Genomic DNA, 19,398 nt, shown 5'->3' on the forward strand with positions numbered 1-19,398 from the left:
AATAAACAAATCATTGAAATTGTCAGGGCAGGTTGACAAAGTGCTCATAAGATAAGCATAGTTTTAGACTTTACCAATAGAGACATTGAGTATAAAAACAAGGAAGTCATGCTGACCATTTATAAAACACTAGTCTAGCCTCACAATTGTGGCTGTTTTTAATATGGCAACTAACATTGTGTTCAATTATGGTTGCCCCATTAAAGAGAAAATCTGGAGTTGATTTGCAACACTGGTTCCTAGGATGAGTAAAAATGCAGATTAGTGAGCCTAAAACTGCTTTCTTTGGAAAAAAGAAGGATAAGGAGAGATTTGATAGAAATATATGAAGTGATGAGCATTATGGACAGAGTTTATAATGGAAGGTTGTTCCATTGGTGGAATGATTGAGAAATAGTCACATAAGTAAAATAAAGGGGAAGAAAATTATGTGAGACATGAGGAATGGAATCTGGAATGCACTGCATGCAGCTGAGGTAGAGGTGGATTTCACTGTGGGCTTTAAGAGGAAATTGGACAAATGGTGGAAAAAATATGCAACACTTCAGAGAAAAGGCCAGTGTGTTGAACAAGAGAATTACTCTGGCAGAGAGGCGGTGTGGGCAATATGGACTGAATGTCCTCCTTCTGACCTGTAAACATTCAATGATTCTATGATCTAACTATCAAAAGGAAAAGGTCTAGAGATACAGTATAATTTTCAGGCTGACCTCATTTTGCCATAGTGGTTTAGCAAGTTCTTCAATCGTCCTTTGTGCATCCATTTGATTCAAATCTTGAACTGTGCATTAGGTCTGACATCAAATTTCCCTGCCCAAATCGGGGGATCACAATACAATTAGAAAATAACTTTAACATAAGTCAAGCTGCAATATTATTGTTCTTTGGGATTTGGCTCCCTTAGAATGGGACTTGCTCAGCTGGGAGCCACTGAAGAAAATCATCCTGGCTCTTTTTAATGCCATATGTGCTACAGGAGTACTAGGGATACATTTTGCAGGTGATGTTAGCATTCCCCATGAACGTCCACTTTCTACTCTTAACTGTGTTGTGACACCAGGCTCCCTAAACAGACACTGTCTTCTGAGCAAACACGAGGAAATCTGCAGATGCTGGAAATTCAAACAACACACAAGGGCCGAGACCCTTCGTCAGGACCATCAACATCAACCTGGCACGACGAACGTCGACAGTGCTTCTCCTTATAGATGCTGCCTGGCCTGCTGTGTTCCACCAGCATTTTGTGTCTGTCTTCTGAGCTCTGTTTTCAGAAGATATTACCAGATGGACATAGAAAAAAAATCCAGGGTGTGCTCAAAGCTTCTTTGAATAACTGCAACATCCCTACAGACTCTGTAAACCTCTAGCCCATTACCTCTGGCAGGGTCAAATCAGAGATCAACAGCATGGCTTTGTCAAAGCAGGTAGTGAGTCTGAAATTACTTGGATTTCTTTACTGCTCAAAGGAAGTACAAAATGGCATGTCATCTCATAGAGTATCTTTTTTTTAAGTCACTTATATCCTTTTTTTTAAGTAAAAGCTTTAGTGGAAGTGTAAGTGGCCAGGTGATATCACAGGAGAGAAAACCTGTCTCTGTGCCCGGGTAATGAGAATGAAATGATTTATATTACCTCATTGCTCAAGGGATGAAAGTGACCATTACCACGGTGGGTGTGAATGTATGGGACAGGAAGAGAAAAACAAATGCAAGTTTGATGTAAAGGTAGCATCTTTTCTGAATATAATCTGAGGTCTGGTAGATATTCATTCTTGCCTGCTAATAGCAATATGTATTCCTCCACTTCCAAAGATCAGTTCCATTGATTTCAGTTTTGGAGGCAGGTCATGAACACAGGCATGTCACTAGGTTGTACAGCGTATATATTCAAGTGACAAGTGACTAAGGATGACCTTCTACCCCCTTATTTCTTTCCTCAGAATGATGACAAAAGTAATTGACTTTGAAAATTGTTGTTAGCAAACAGGAAAACTCTGATTAATATCACGTGTATTTTGTGAACAGAAACGTGCAATGATTTTAATTATTGACAGCTTACCCACAGCTAAATATCCAGAGACATAGATTATAATTCCACCATGGCAAGTAGGGTAACTAAATCCAGTTAATCAAATAAACCTGAAATAAAAAGCAATATCAGTAATTGTGACCATGAACTATTGAATTGTCATTAAAAATCCAAAATGTTCATAATGCCTTCCTGACTCTGTCTTGTCTTTAATTACAGTTCTATAGGGCTTGAGAGTGTGGTTGGGTTCTGTGCTTTGAAAGACTTAGCAAGCTACCCAACTGCAATTAGTAGATACCTTCCGGTCTGATAAGAATGGAACTGGATAAACCACTAGGCATCAAATTAGACATTGGTCATGACAAAGCTCAATTGACCTTGCAATGTTCATCTCACTAACACAGGGTAGTTGTGATAGCACATTAAGTTAGAAAAGTTGATAGAGTCAGACCTTTTTTTAGCTCATGCCTTTCAACTCCATTACCATTTCCAAGTATTTCCTATTCTACCAACAGGACAGATCTACCAAAAGTGATAGGATAATGATGTACATTTAGTGATGTAATGGAATGGAGTTATGAATGGAGTCCACTCCATAATGTACTGGTTAGTCACAGGAGTACGTTCAGCCAGAGACTCATTCCACCGAGATATAACACTGAGCGTCATAGGAAGTCATTCCAGCCTGTGGCCATCAAACTTTACAACTCCTCCCTCGGAGTGTCAGACACCCTGAGCCAACAGGCTGATCCTGGACTTATTTCCACTTGGAATAATTTACTTTTTATTATTTAATTACTTGTGGGTTTATTTTGCTATATTTCTACACTATCCTTGGTTGGTGCGACTGTAATGAAACCCAATTTCCCTCGGGATCAATAAAGTATGTGTGGTGAACTACATATACCTGTCTGGACTGCTCCTGTGGCTCCTCCCACAGACCCCTGTATAAAGGCGATTGAGGCCTGAGCCCGGCCTCATTCTCCAGGATGTAGTGTTGTTCATTCTTCCAGTCAATAAAAGCCGATATCTCGCTTCTTACATCTCAGAGTGAGTTATTGATGGTGCATCAATATGTCTGTCTGTCTTACTCTGGGAGCCTTTAATATTCACTCTGAACCTTATGAATCTGGTGAATCTGGTCAGGTCAAACATAGGCAAGAAAATATCTGGCTGAATACTTGTTGAGCCAAAATATCCATACTCTCCTCCTATCTACAAGGACAGAGTAATTGAAGGGTATGGCTTCGAGTCAAGGGTGGCAGGGGATAAGAGAAGCAGCCTGTAGGAAAAACAACTGACCTGCCATTCACTGTACCACGTGTCGTGGATGCATTTGTCTGTGGTAGTATTGTTTGACTACTATACCACCTTTGTGGAGACAAAGTTCTGTTCTCACAGAGAGGACAATCTTCACTATCCTATTAGACATTACCACATTGGTTATTGGGATGAATTCACAACAGTATCTCCTTCAGGAATGGCATTTATGAGAAACTGGATAATCAACAGAATCAAAGCCTTATGTCTTTGCAAATTTGCATAAAAATCAATAATTCCTTGTGAAAAAAATCAGTAACTTAGGAACTCCCTATAATGCTAACTGTGATAGTACTGTCCATATTCCATGACTGAGTGAGAAGGTATAGAAATTAGGACAGACACGATGATATGATTGGATTTTTATTGCAGAGTGTCTGAGAGTCTGTATGGACAGCATTCATATTTCCTTATCCAGTTCTGGCAAACTCCTATAAATCTTCTCTGCACTCTTTCCAGTTTAAACATGTCTTTTCTATAATAGGATGATCAAGACTGTACTCAGAACTTCAAGTGCGGCCTCATTGATGACTTACACAACTGCAACATAATAAAAGCTCCTAAACTCAATTCCCTGACAGGTGAAGCTGATGGAGTCTTGTCATCCTTTAGTTAACCAGGGATAAATAAATGTGCCTTTAAGTCAATGTTTATACTTATGCATGGGCCATACTCCACACATCTTGTTTTGTCCTGAACCAAATATTGACCAAATACTGAATACGACCATTGATTGATAAGTTTACACAGGAAGTTTCTTCCTCTAATCTTCCATAATTAATGTAATGCCAGTTGGAATTTTCCAATTCAAAGAAAAAAGTTCAAGATCTAGAAAGCTTTAAAAAATTATGTAATTATATCTACAATTACCTCATTCATTTCTAATGCCCAGAATGGAAATCATAAAGCCATTTTTGTTTATTCACTTTAAACTGTATTAATTTTTCCCTTGCAATTTTCAGTTGTATTACACCTTTATTCATTTATTGAGATACAGTGGAGAGTAGGCCCTTCCAGTCCTTCACCCAATTTAATGCTAGCTTAATCACAGGACAGTTTATGATGACCAATTAACCTACCAACTGGTAAGTCATTGGACTGTGGGAAGAAACTGGAGCACCCGGAGGAAACCCACACAGTCATGGGGAAAACATACAAACTCCTTACCGGGAGCGGTGGGAATTGAAACCTGTTCACCTGTACTGTAAAGCTCTGTGCTAACCACTACACTACCATGCTGTCCCAAACTACAATGCTCTATCCTTTCACATTTATATAAATTCTTTTGTAACTGTTGATGTTTGTCCTCTTTTTCCTCTGCGTAAATTAATTTGTTTTGCATAACTGTATTTTATTATTGTCTATTATAGAATTATATGGAGTTGGCTTTACTGGGCATGCTTTAGCTTTATTACTCTTATCTTAATGTATTTATTACATCTCCATATTTCCCTTTTGTACATTTGATTACTTTTTTATATATTACTTTCCTGCAGCTTTCCAGGTCATGTTGGGTTTTACTATTTGTAAAATTTTGGGTAACTATGAAATTTGATTCTATTAATTGAAATATAATTTGGTTCTTCACTTTTAATTTCTCCTGAGCTTTCTTGATTCTTGGTTTTATGTCCATTTCTACTGCTCCTGCAGTAGAATTGAGTCTTGATTTTAGGTTACATAATTCGTATTGGGCCAAATAAAGTATTGCAGTTTCCTTTGCTTAATGTAATTCTATGAAATGCATCAAATATTCAAAATTTTCCAGTCAATTGTTCATTCGTCCAGATCATAAATTTGTTTAGAAAATTGAGAATCAATGGGTAGTTTAAATGGAGGGATTGACAATAACCAGGCTTTCCTGGAAGGTCTGGAAAATATTAGTTAAAACAAAACATTGAATTGTTGGGATCCTTTATCTGCAAGTGTCAAGTTAAGAGATTTCTTCTCTTTCCAATAAAATACGTTTGCAAGTGAACATGCGTAATATACGGTCGCCAACATACTTTTAGAAAAATTGCGCTGAAGCCATATTCTTTGTTGTAGTACATAATTCATCTCCAGGAAACATAGCCACAATGTACGTTGCTTGTATTTCATATTAACGCTACATAACTCAAAATTGTTCTCCCTAGACACAACTCAGATTAGAAGAGTATTCTAGTTATATTACTAAATTGTTTTTTTCTACACTCAGATAATTTGAAAATGTTAGATCCTTACCGCAGGGTTTTACATGAATTTTTTTGAAGTTGTTGTGGCACAAAGTTGTTTATATGATGACGTCCTCTGTTTTGTTTTGAAATGGAGAGGACCATTCCTAAATACAATACGATCACACTGTAAGCTGAATAGAGTTTTATTTCTATTCTAACACATAATTAAAAGTAAAATCTCCAACTATGTAGTTAGTAAAGCCAGGGTTTCTCATCTGCGAGCTTATTATATGACAATGACATTCAGTTTAGCTTTCCATGTCTTTTATATAAACTCATATAAAAATGTATTGATTAATTACCTGTATCTTCAAAACATCTTGGAAGGAGAATTCTTATAATTAGGTTGTATAAAAAATATAACATTAGCATTTCCATCCTCAGAAAAGGATAGCAAATGTTAAGATTCTAGGATTAATTGTAATTCAAACGTATTTGTTAAATTCAACAATGCATCTATATTTCTGAAAGAAATAATTGTAGAATTATTGGATAGGATCCACTAGCTTGTGCAGAAATTCTCTCATGCTAAGTTAATTATATATTATTGTCAACGTTTCATCAAAATGCTCTGAAATATTTTTCAGCAAGTCTGCTGACATTTTGAAAGCTCAGTGAAGTATGATCACCCAGCCATTGACTGTCACATATGAGGAGTGATGTTCAGATGCAGCAAAAATTAGATGGGTAATGGGAAAGATATCCACTACACCCCTGCACTGGCATTATTGGACAACATGAAATGTTTAAAAGGATAGAGGTGAACTGTGATAGCTATGAGATATTAGATAATATGACAGCACGTCTGAAGCTTAGTCTACTATCAAAATAGCATGAAATCATTGTCACCATTCTATATGAAACCTGGCACAATGACCTCTTTAAGATCCATTGTATCTTTTATTTCAATCAATGAGCAAGCATTGACTGTGCTCCATCCATTGACACCTGAAAATAACACCTTTAATTTAATCCTGATGTACTGTACATGTATAAATTAAGCCTGTAGTATTTCAATCCTGCTCAAAATTGACACAATTACCCTCTAAGAGTTAGACCGATAATCCCTCCTGGAAAGACCCAAAACTGAGGAAATTCATGGTCACAATGACCTCAGAACTTGCAAGGCATTACTAACCTGGCTTTGCGGTTGAATTGTATATGAAGCAGATGGCAGGTAGGCATCTCCTCAATGAAGCAGAGCTAATGCAAGCGTTGCTCCTCAATAAGGGGTGCAAAAGAGAACGGCTCCCTCAGCACATTTTGTGGATTGGGCCACCTGCTAAAGTCTATCCACCCAGTCCTTTGCCTCATTCTTCTGGCTGGTTGTAAACCTCCTGTTCATTTTCCTTGTCATGTTGAATTTCTAGAGGAATGGCGACTAACCAACTATGTCAGGCATAGATACAATGAACAGTAATATTTGATGGAATTAACCCCTCAGCTACAGCACTCGTCAATAATTTTAGAAACATTGTAAATAGTAAATTTGGGTTAATGTGCCCAGTCTTTTTCCTAGTGCCAGGGAATCAAGAACTTGAAGGAATAAGTTAATTTGAGAGGGGAGGGATTTGACTAAACCTGAGGGTCAACATTTTCACCCAAAGGGTTATCAGTATATGGAGTGAGCTGCCAGAGAAATTGAATGCACCTAGTCTTTTTCCTAGAGCTGGGGAGTCAGGTACTAGAGGGCATAGTTTAAGGTGGGAGGGGAAAGATTTAATATAAATTTGAGGAGCAACTTTTTCACCCGGGGGTGGTTGGTATATGGAGTGACCTACCAGAGGAAGAGGTGAGGCTGGTACATTAAAAACATCTAGTAGTTACTTGGACAGGTGCGTGAATAAAATAAGTTTCAGGGATATGGGCCGAATGCAGGCAAATGAGTCTTGCTTCGATGGGATTGACAGTTGGACGAAAGGACCTGTTTCCATGCTATATGGCTCTCTGTGTCTATGACTAGTAAACACCACACACTAAGCAGTTAGCACGCCTTCCTATCAGTCACCAAGATAGCAGAAAACTATTGAATTCTTTAAAAAATATGAGTAATGAAGTACTTCATCCTTAAGCTCCCCATGTATGCTTAACACACGCTATTAGCTGGACCACCAAGGCCAAATCTGGCAGCATTTCCATCAAATGAAATTTGCATGTGGAATTAATGTCATCATCCGCCTACTTCAGCGACTTCCAGCATGGGCTGCACCCTAACGCATTTCTTGGTTGGGATAAATTGAACTAAGTTGCTAATTAGTAACTCTCACAGGAAAACGGAAGTAAACCAATACCCAAAACGTCAAAAGTTACTGCAATTGGAATGTATTTACATTAACTTCACCATCAATTATATAATTATATATTCAATTAAACACTCAAGTTTGTGAAATTTTATAAGACTGGAAAAATAAGAAATCAAAAATATTTCCCTCACCATTTTAACAGCATTTTAAAGGCATAATTTAGTACAGAACTGAGTGATGTAATTAAAAGTGTATTGCTTCCATAATCAAATGAATCTTGAGAATAAAAGAAATACAATAATGCATTTTATTTAAAAAGGTACTGATTTTTTGTACTATCAATAGATTAATTTACATGTGATGCACACTGAATGAAGAAAATGTAATTGGAGATACCATAACAGTAACAGTTAGTACGATATATTGAATATCATTGATATCAGGCTCATTTTATTAATGTCTCAAAGCACTTTACAGTCAATAGATTACTTCTAAAGTGCAGTTGCCGGTTGCAGTGCGAGCAAGTGCAATAACTAATTTGCACAGAGAAAGGTCTGAGAAGCAATAATTTATGAATGACTAGATAAATCTATTTTCTCTGCTGTTGTTTGAGGCAGCTTTATTGCTGCAGGCTCTTAAGAAACTTCATTTCCTTTGAAATATTTTAATCTGCACAGACAGATGAGTTCTCTTTAACAACTTGTCAAAAACATGGCACCTCAGACAATGCAGTAATAAAACTGTCTGCTTTTCCAGATTATGTGCTGTGGTCTATAGTAGGGTTTGAATAAAGAAATGTGGTTTTTATTGCAATACTATAAAATAGGTTATTCAGAATGCTTATTCCATGCAAAATTAAATAAAAGCATCTCAATTTTTAAAAAAAAATGTTTTGACTTGAATGGATTGTGCTCAAATATTTGTATTTTTCCAGCAAACCTTTTTCCTGCAAAGGTGTAGTTGAGGCCCGGTGAATGGTGATGGACAATTAAACACTAATTTCCAAGGAAATTCCCATCCTTAGAAATAGCATGCTACAGCATCTGAATACCAACAAGGCTAAAGCATTCACTACCAGGTTCAGCCAGACGTAGCAAATAGATGATCTATCTTCACCATCACAGAAGTTAGTGCTCAGCCAGTTCAGTTCACTTCATGCACTGGGTGTAAATCCCAGAACTCACTACTGAATGGCACAGTGGGAGTATCCTCACCAGACCAACAGTGTCTGTCAAGAAGGTAGCTTACTATCACTTTCTCAAGGGCATTATGGATGATGAATAAATGTTGGCCTTGGCAGTGATGCTCAAATCCTAATAAATAAGTCAATAATACAAGAAGTCAGTGTTGCATACTGTTTCGTAGTGAATTACTACAAACCCCATTTCCAGAAAAGTTGGGATATTTTCCAAAATGCAATAAAAACAAAAATCTGTGACATGTTAATTCACGTGAACCTTTATTTAACTGACAAAAGTACAAAGAAATGATTTTCAATAGTTTACTGACCAACTTAATTGTATTTTGTAAATATACACAAATTTAGAATTTGATGGCTGCAACACACACAACAAAAGTTGGGACAGTGTTAAAATAAGATTGAAAAGTGCACAGAATATTCAAGTAACACCGGTTTGGAAGACTCCACATTAAACAGGCTAATTGGTAGCAGGTGAGGTATCATGACTGGGTATAAAAGTAGCGTCCATCAAAGGCTCAGTCTTTGCAAGCAAGGATGGGTTGTGGCTCACCCCTGTGTGCCAAAATTCATGAGAGAATTGCTAGTCAGTTCAAAAGGAACATTTCCCAATGCAAGATTGCAGAGAATTTAGGTCTTTCAACATCTACAGTACATAATATTATGAAAAGATTCAGAGTATTCAGAGACATCTCAGTGCGTAAAGGGCAAGGTCGGAAACCACTGTTGAATGCGCGTGATCTTCGAGCCCTCAGCACTGCCTAAGAAACCGTCATGCTATTGTGACAATTATAGCCACCTGGGCTCGGGAGTACTTCGGAAAACCATTGTCACTTAACACAGTCTGTTGCTGCATCCAGAAATGTAACTTCAAACTGTATTACGCAAGGAGGAAGCCATACATCAACTCTATGCAGAAACGCCGGCGAATTCTCTGGGCCCGAGCTCATCCCAGATGGACCGAAAGACTGTGGAACCGTGTGATGTGGTCAGATGAGTCCACATTTCAGCTAGTTTTCGGAAAAAACGGGCGTCAAGTTCTCCGTGCCAAAGATGTAAACGACCATCCTGATTGTTATCAGCGAAAGGTGCAAAAGCCAGCATCTGTGATGGTATGGGGGTGCATCAGAGCCCACGGCATGGATGAGTTGCATGTATGTGAAGGTACCATTGACTCTGAGGTGTATATTAGGATTTTAGAGAGACGTATGTTGCCATCAAGGCGACGTCAATTCCCGGAACGTCCATGCTTATTTCAGCAGGACAATGCCAGACCACATTCTGCACGGGCTACAACAGCGTGGCTTTGTAGACACAGAGTGCGTGTGCTTGACTGGCCTGCTGCCAGTCCAGCTCTATCTCCTATTGAAAATGTATGGCGCATCATGAAGAGGAGAATCAGACAACGGAGACCTCGGACTGTTGAGCAGCTGAAGTCTTATATCAAGCAAGAATGGACAAAATTTCTGATTGCAAATCTACTAAAATTAGTATCCTTAGATCCAAAACGATTAAAAAGTGTTATTAAAAGGAAAGGTGATGTAACACAATGGTAAACATGCCTCTGTCCCAACTTTTGTTGAATGTGTTGCAGCCATCAAATTTTAATGTGTGTATATTTACAAAATATAATTAAGTTGGTCAGTAAAACTATTGAAAATCTTTTCTTTGTACTTTTGTCAGTTAAATAAAGGTTCACGTGAATTAACATATCACAGATTTTTGTTTTTATTGCTTTTTGGAAAATATCCCAACTTTTCTGGAAATGGGGTTTGTATTTTCAATCTATTTGACTTTGTCTTTTTTTTCTGTCATAGTGCCAAAATTAAATAATCATGCATGCATTATATTATGAGGTTTGAACTTATGCTTTATCCAGCAGCTGTTCAAGTTAAGTTTATTCATTAACATTTTTAAGTAATTAAAGGAAGGCATAAGTAGATGATAGTGCGATTGCACTCTCTGCTTCCGTCTTTGATATCTGATATTGCCGCAGCAATATCAGTGCCATAGGACAAGGCAGTGCCATAGAACAAAGAACTACTCATTTCTATTCAGATATATTAATGGAATTAGGTTGCTGCACAAAGTAGTTTAAATGGACAGTTTGCACATGCAGATTTACCTATAATAAATGTTATTATTTTGAACAAGGAAGAAAGAAGGCAAATATATGAAATAAAATTACATTGTTAGACACCCTTATATCACAAATGTAGTGTCAAAGCAGCTTGATGGCTGCTAATTGACCTCCTGCAATGGTTACAGTCGGTTAGTTTTGTCATTTGAAACCATCAGCCTGCAATTGAACACTTTAAGACAGCAGGGGAAAAAGAGAGTCAAAAATTCTTTACTCGCTGACCTCAATGATGTTGTAAATGACGGCCATCAGATTATATTCTCAATTTTATAAAATGATACAGCAAGAAACTGTTAGCAACTTTAAATGGGAACATTTTTTGAGGTTGCTGTTCCTATCATTTTCCTATGTCCCTCAGCAAGCAGCTTAGTTAATCAGTTTGACATAACCAGGTTAGTGCCTATCACTTTGCACGTTACGAGAAACAGCCTGTTCTCTATCATTATGTGTATTTCACATAATCCTGAAGGAATTTTTTTGTGCCATTGAGAAGGGATTGTTCATTGGTAATTGGATAAGAACCCTTTCTGGTAGAATACCAGGCTGACTGCAGTTAGGAGGGATTGCCACTAAATGCATATTGAGTATTTTTCTAACTATTTGAAAAACTTCATAACAAATGTTATTTTCTCAGGAGTTGGCTTGGATGCTGGCTTTACTGGAACTGCTCACATTATCTACTTTAAAGCACTTACAGACTAATTACTCCCTGATCATATTTTGGGTAGTTATATTATGAAATGTAACTATATTTCAAATGTCTCAACACCAATTAGTAGAATAATAGGCGGCACCTTTCTTTTACTAAAATAAATAGCTCAAAAGCTCATGTCCCTTACAAATGTTTTGATTAAAATGAAGTTGTATGTAATACACAGAAGCAAATGCAGTCTGGTTTTCTTTCAGCAATTGTACTGTAATCTGGAGGGGCAGCAAAAGCTTCTGCAAACTAAAAAGAAAGGAAGCCAAGGAACCCCCACATGGAAGACCCACAGGACTTAAATGAACAATCGGTGAGTGAATTACTATGTAAATCAATATTTTGCAATGATTATTTCATCTTGAGAAAAAAAATTGAATTATTGCTGAGATATTAGCTGAATATGCAAGTTGATTTTTATTGTTTTCAAGAAACAAAAATGTTCTCTGCAGATGGGATTATAAAATTGTTTTCTATTAATAATTTTATACTTAGAGAAGTGAAATACTCCGTGTGTAACTAGAAGTAAATAGAATATTTCAGCATGTAATACACTTTTTTAGATATAAATAATGATGCTGGCAATTTCACAAAACCTTCATATTTGTTCTTGGTGCCGTTTCTTCATTAATTAACCACACTAGATTTTTTTTCAAGATAATGAATATATTGTGCAAGAACCTGTTGCCCTTTTGTAGTGAAAATAAAGAAATAAAATGAGTTTTAGCCAGATGATAAACATACATATTCATGAGTGCATCTTGCTATATGTTATGCAAATGTTTTTTAAAAATGTGATCTTCTTTGGGTTAACATAAAAAGATTAGAAGTTTGAATCATTTATTTCTGTTTCAATGAGTTGAAATCAATTCTACATGAGAAGAACAAATGAAAAACATGATTTTTAGTGCAATTTCAGTGGTTGTTTGTGGTTATATTTCTGATTTTTGTTTGCCTTAAGTTGGTTCATAACAATATTGATACGGTAACATTTTTACAAGGCTTGTAAATTACTTAACGAAGCATTTATTCCTTCTCTGCATAAATAAGGCTGACACCATTCCTAATTGACTAGCTGTTCAATCACAGAATTATCTCTCAGGTTTTCTTACTGGAAATCTTGCAGAGATTCATTTATCAGGTACTCTTAAAGAGAGAGAGCGAGAGTAATATGAACTAAAAAAAAGGAAAACTAATGCAGCGTTTGATATTAAATTAAGTCCTTTACCGATGTCGGAGACCTCCATTGCACATTAAGAGATGCATTCCTTAAGTAAAATATAAACTTAATATACAGGTTAATCTTTTATGTAGAATTAGTTTTTTTTGTTTTGGTTTATAGTACATCAGCTGTAGTAATACAGCTCTCTTCTATATTTAAACTGGCCTGTTACTTAAACTATTGGATTAAGCAGATGTGTTCATATAATTTTAAAATACTTTCAGGATTAGTTAACCATTTGTAGCTATATTTCACTTAGCATTGTCACTGGAAACCACAGTCCACTGTTTGTTCAGAACCAATAACACTGTAAAGCTTTCCATGATACAGCTTGCAAACATTCAGCAATTTGCTAAGGAAGGATTTGCGTTGTCAAATGAGCGTTAATGTCTTGTAACCAGCTGCTTATATGACAGTTGATCTACTGTATGTTTCAATTCTATAGTCCCCACAAAAGCCAATAGAAGCACTTGTTGGCTTCACTATCTGAATACCAGTCATATATAATGTCTTCAGTTTCCTAACAATAATGCCACTGTCTTCTGTTCTTAAGCAGCTCCATAAGTTTTTTTAAAAAATTATATGGTGTTAACACCCCTTGTTGAGCTTCTATTTGCACTCTTTATGATAATTAAGCAAACTTTTGTTTTCCATAATGGTGTAGTTAATGGTACTTTCCAAATTTCTTAATAGATTATTCATGTGTGAAGAGTTTAAGTTTTGATACAGTGCTGGTAGCATTTTTTCTTGATCATTTCACATTACATTATAAATGGAGATTGTTAAGGATGAATTACAGGCACCGATCCTGCATTGAGAAAGGAGATTAATCAGGTTCAGTCGTCATCAACACACACAAAATGCTGGTGGAACGCAGCAGGTCAGGCAGCATCTATAGGGAGAAGCGCTGTGGACATTTCGGGCTGAGACCCTTTGTCAGTCATCATCAATTTGTTAAGGTGAATAATGTCTGATCAACCTAACTGAATTTGTTTAGAAGTAGCAAGAAGGCTTGGTGGATACAATGCATTTAATGCAGTCCCCATACATTTTCAGATAGTTTGTGGTAAAGTTCAATATGGAGTGTGGCAAAATGGTAAAGTCTATGGAACACAATGCAAAGTAGTAAATTAGATCCAAAGTTTCCTTAGTGGCAGGAAACCTAGGTAATGGTTGGCTGGTATTTTTGTGATGAAAGACTTTTATCAGCAGGGTTCCAAAGGACACTGTACTCAATCCATTGTTTTTTACTATATATTAATGATTTAGTGAAAGGTAGCAGGCATGAAACGTCTGGTACAAAAATTGACCTTGTGACTGACAGTGAGAAGAAAATCTTGAGACTAGATGGATATATAGATTCATAGATCGAAAGTTATACAGCAGCAGAACAAGTTTTTCAATGCATTGATGCTGACCAAGATGCCTGTCCTACTTACCTGTGTTTGGCTACATTCCTCAAAATCTTTCCTATCTGTACATTGTGCAAATGTGTTTTTTTTTATGTTGTATTTGTAGTTGTCTCTAACACCTCCACTGGCAGCTCTTTCCATATACTCTTTGTGTCAAAAACTTCCCCCTAAGATCCCCTTTACATTTTCTCCGTTTATCCAAACCAATATCCTACTGTGGGGAACAGAATGTGACTATCTACCCAATCTGTGCTCTTCTATATCATTGTCGATAGTTCCAGTGAAGGAAATACCAGCCAAAGCAATCTCCCTTTATAATTCAATCTCTACTGTACAGGCCAGATCCCTTTGACTATTTTCTGTACTCTTTCTAATGCTATCTTATCCTTCCTGTAAAGTAGAAACCAGAAGTGTACAAAACACTTTAAGTACAATCTTAACCAACTTTTTGTACAACTGTAACGTGACCTCCCAACTCTTCTACTCAATGCTACACCCTATGTTGCAACTTCCAGGAAAGTATGTAGTTGTACCTCTAAGTCTCTCTATTCTACAGCACTCCCCAGGCCTCACCATCACTGTGTTTGGCATGGTCTGGTTTAACTTGCTAACATACATAATTTTGCGCTTGTGTGAGTTAAATTCCATTAGTTATTCACTTGATTGCTTTCCAAGTTGATCATTATACTGTTGTATCTTTGATTTGTTTCTTCACTCTCCAGTATACTAGCAATTTGGTATCATCGGTATATAGCTAGTGAGGACAGAAGAGTGGATATGTAAGGAATAAAACAGTAGGTTATTGAGTAGTTTGGGGGTTTGGAATGTACATACAAAGATCCTTGAAGAAAGCAAGACAGGTAAGAAAGGTGATTCAAAAGACATAGAGGATGCTTTATTTTATTTGTGGGGACACGAAATATAAGAGCAGCAAGTTTATGCCAGAACTGTGACTAACTCCAGTTAGGGCTAGCACTATATATTGTTCTTGCTAGTTCTGATGACTCCATTACAGTTAAAAAATATGATTGGTCTGGAGGATGTGTAGAGGAGATTTACCAAGATGTTGACATAAGAGCTAAACTTAATTTAAGAGGAAAGTTTGGATAACTTATGGTTGTTTTCATTGGCACAGAGGAAACTAAGGTGAGACTTTATTGAGGTATTTAGAACTATGAGCACCTCAAGAGTGAATAGTGAGAACCTTTTTCCCATAGTAAAGGGGTGATACACCAAGGGCATGGATGCTAAGTTATTGATAAAAGGATTAAAAGGGAGAGGAAGAAAAAACTTTGACTCAAAATATAATGAGGTTCTAGGCTAAAGGGATTAGGGGGTATGGAGAGAAAGCAGGTACAGGGTTCTGAGTTGGATGATCAGCCATGATCATACTGAATGGCGGTGCAGGCTCGAAGGGCCGAATGGCCTACTCCTGCACCTATTTTCTGTGTTTCTATGTTTCTATCTCACAGCCTGATGGTGGTGGCAGAAACACTTGTCATACTTGTCTTTGGTGTATACATGATAAGCTGTGACCCTCAGGGCCCTGGACTCATTCTGAATGGTGAGATTATGTTGGGCACTTTTCTTTGGCAATACTCTTCATTAATTACTTGCTTTCCCATTCCTTAAAAAAAGCATCTTGAAATTGAGGTCAGCAGATTACATGGATGAGTAAGCCATTTATTATGAAAACTAAAAGGGTATCATATCCCAAGTGTAATGTTATAATGGCTGTGTTAGATTGGTGGTTCAACAATACAATAACATTCAAATATACCTGTAGAACTTCAAATTCATGAGAAAACTCTGCACAAACAAAAGAAAAAATATGCCCACTGAAAAAGAACATTTCATTTGTAAACAATAAAGGCTGTGTTTTGCCTTTATTTTAATAAGGTTAACAATATTTTCAGGTCTTGAGACTTAAGCAATTTCAACAATAGATAATCATGAATGTTTTAAAGATGATATAGTGTGGGTTTGCTTTTTTTTAACCCAAAATTTGCTATCTTAGATTAAGGTTGCCTGTGACTAAACTTCTATTGCATCATTTGAAACTTGAAACCAAAATGCAGAATTAGAGGTTCAACTTCATGAGTTCCAAAATGTGACAGCTGAACAAGACTGAAGTATTTCTCTGTTGGACAACAAGTTCTATTAATTTTAATCACATGATCCTGCAGACATAATAGTAAAAGAAAAACATGATACACTGGTCTCCTTATAAAAGAACTATTGGTGTAATAGGCACACATCATTAGTTATGTTTACTCCAGTTGGAAATATATCAAATGTGGGAAAATCCCTCCTGTAGTGATCCAATGGGCAAATTTGCTTGCTATGCAACAACTGAAATGTTGTGAATTATTTATTTGTTTTCCATGAAGATGACTGTGACCTGTATTCAGGTAACAGTAATTTTAAGAAAAATTAATATCTAACTTTAGGTTTGGGATTTTAACAGAAACAAAAAAAATGCATAACAACATTTTCAGTTTTAACTGAATGGATTATGTTTTCTGTACTTTTTTTAAAAAGTCATTAAATGACAGTTATTTGAATAGGAAGGGTTCAAATGTGCAGCTTTGGTGCATTTTATTTATCAATAATCTATGTTTACAGAAAAGTTTTCATTGTTAGAAAAAAATGCTTTTAGCACAATGGTGTAGATTTCCAAATAGAGGTTCATTAAGGAAGAATGTAATTTCATCCCTTTGACTAGTCCTATATAAGTTCTGGAAATATTTAGGTCACAGAGCCATAGCAACAATCAATGGTAAGATAAATAGGACAGTATCCATGTTTCTGTTTATGTGGTCAATAGTCTTCACTATCAAGGGAAATTATATATAGTATTTTTTTTTTGTTTCAGGTTTGTTTCTGTGTGGGGAAAAAAGATCAATTTTGTGAAATTATGCCTCAGTTTTTCATCTTAAATACTTTGAACATGTGTTAACATTTTACCCAAAGCTGCTTTCAGTATATTAATATAACTGTTATATTTCCATTAGTTAGGTTGATGTAAAATGTAGATACAACCACATTATCCATGTATTGAAGAAAGTGGATAATAAATGAAGTTAACCAGTGGTGTCACTTTATAGGTCTCCACTTGAGCTAATGTGCTGTTGAACTAGCGTAGAGTAGCATGAACTATCAACATGTACTCTATGTCTTCACCAGCATATTTAAAGGATTTATCAACTACTTACAATACAGGTTATATTGCGGGCTGATCTCTGGCTGTGTAACAGTTGTGCAAGTGTTTGGTGCTTTTCACACATTTCAAGATTCAAAGATCTGCCGCTCTTGGTGGTAGGACAGGTGCTATTCTTCCAGTTTGTGCTGGCATCAAGGCTTCAGTTGTTCTAAATGATGGTTTCATTGCTAATACTTTGAGTCCAGCATAACGAGAAGCATAAACACAAAATGAGCACGAAAGTGGAAGAGGCTGAAGGAATAAAGACTTCTTTTGTCTTATTCAATGAGAAATTTTCCAACTTGAACTTTAGCAATGGCCAGTGTTTAATATGTCCCTTAAAAATTTCTATAGGTGTACATTGGAGAGTATTCTGACTAGCTACATCACAGACTGTAAGGAGTTTCCAAAGGACACCACTCAAGAGACTGCACAACATTGTAGACTTAGCCAGCTCCACCACAGGAACAACCCACCCCACCATCGAGATAATCTTCGAGAGGAAATGGTAGCATCCATCACTGAGGACTCTCAATATCCAGGACATGCCCTCTTTTCACTACTAAAATCAAGTCAGAGACACAGGAGCCTGAATACCTACACTAAACAATTCAGAACCAGCTTCTTCCCCTCTGCCATCAGAATTCTGAATGGTCCACGAACACATAAGCTCCACCTCATTATGCTTTTTTTGGCACCATTTAATTATTTTGTAAGTTATAGTACTTTTTTATGCCTTGCTCTGTACTGTTACTGCAAAACAACATACAGTATTTCATGTCATTTAAGTCATTGATAATAATCTGATTCTGATCTGTGCATCAATTTGGAGGTCTTGTTACACCCAGAGCTTCAATCTCAGATCTGGGCACTGAAGTAACATGACAGCGCTGAAGCATGGTAAAGATACTAGCAACATCTTCTACTTTACGTATGCTAACTCTTCTAAACATTACCAGTGCTCTCTATCCAAAGTGAACTGACTTAATTTTCATTCTGTTTTGCCAGAGATTATTAGTCTGAAGGAATGCATGGATTTGTTAGGATTGTATTTCTCTTTTCTCTCCGTGCCCTCCCCCGATTGTGGAATTATTTCTCAAAAGCTCTGTGCTTTCAGTGAAGGGGCAGCTGATGACCTCAGATGATTTTCTGTAGCAACTTTGAATTTCGGAGATCCAGCTCTGGACTAAACCATCCTGATGGCAGCTGTATGGACTGGTGAGATGAATGACTTCCAGAAGGGCACTGACAGAGTCGGGGCTGAAGGGGAGCAACAAATGTTGTCATCTCAGGGAAGGTCAGCAGAGCAGGCTAACTGGCATTGCCCTCAGGAAACTGTTCAGCAATCACACTAGATAGCAGATTACTAGACTGCTGCAAGACCATTCAAGTGCCCTTGAATATTGATATTCGCAGCCAAGCTTGCATTGTCGCAAGCTAACCTTAAGTAACTGCATTCTGAGCTTCCATTGCAGTACTCAGACTCCTGACAGAAGCTGCAATAAAGTCTCAAAGATATTTTACATCGTGCTTGGGTCCACAAAGTTGTCAATGTCCCCAATTGTAGTTCCTTTCTGGAAGGGACGGGCTTCATGCAAAGTTCTTTATGCTGACCACAACCTCAGCAGTGGCTTTACCGATAAAAGCAAGTTTCAGCCCCTTATGGAGCTAGAACACACAGCCTCAACACTTTCTCTCCACCTAGTTTCTGTTGCCACCT

General features: G+C 36.9%; 1 protein-coding gene across 12 annotated transcripts in view; it reads left to right on the top strand.

The window, feature by feature from the left end:
- The window catches only part of eya4 (EYA transcriptional coactivator and phosphatase 4), a 421,501-nt gene that overhangs the window by 16,357 nt on the left and 385,746 nt on the right, over positions 1–19,398 (top strand). For all 12 annotated transcript variants that reach the window (XM_073056352.1, XM_073056353.1, XM_073056365.1 and 9 more), the window contains exon 2: positions 12,049–12,155. In XM_073056352.1, coding sequence (XP_072912453.1) covers positions 12,123–12,155 — 33 coding nt within the window. In that variant the 5' untranslated portion in view covers positions 12,049–12,122. The remainder of the gene's footprint in view (positions 1–12,048; positions 12,156–19,398) is intronic.

Source organism: Hemitrygon akajei, chromosome 9 (assembly GCF_048418815.1).
Source record: "Hemitrygon akajei chromosome 9, sHemAka1.3, whole genome shotgun sequence".
NCBI lineage: Eukaryota > Metazoa > Chordata > Chondrichthyes > Myliobatiformes > Dasyatidae > Hemitrygon > Hemitrygon akajei.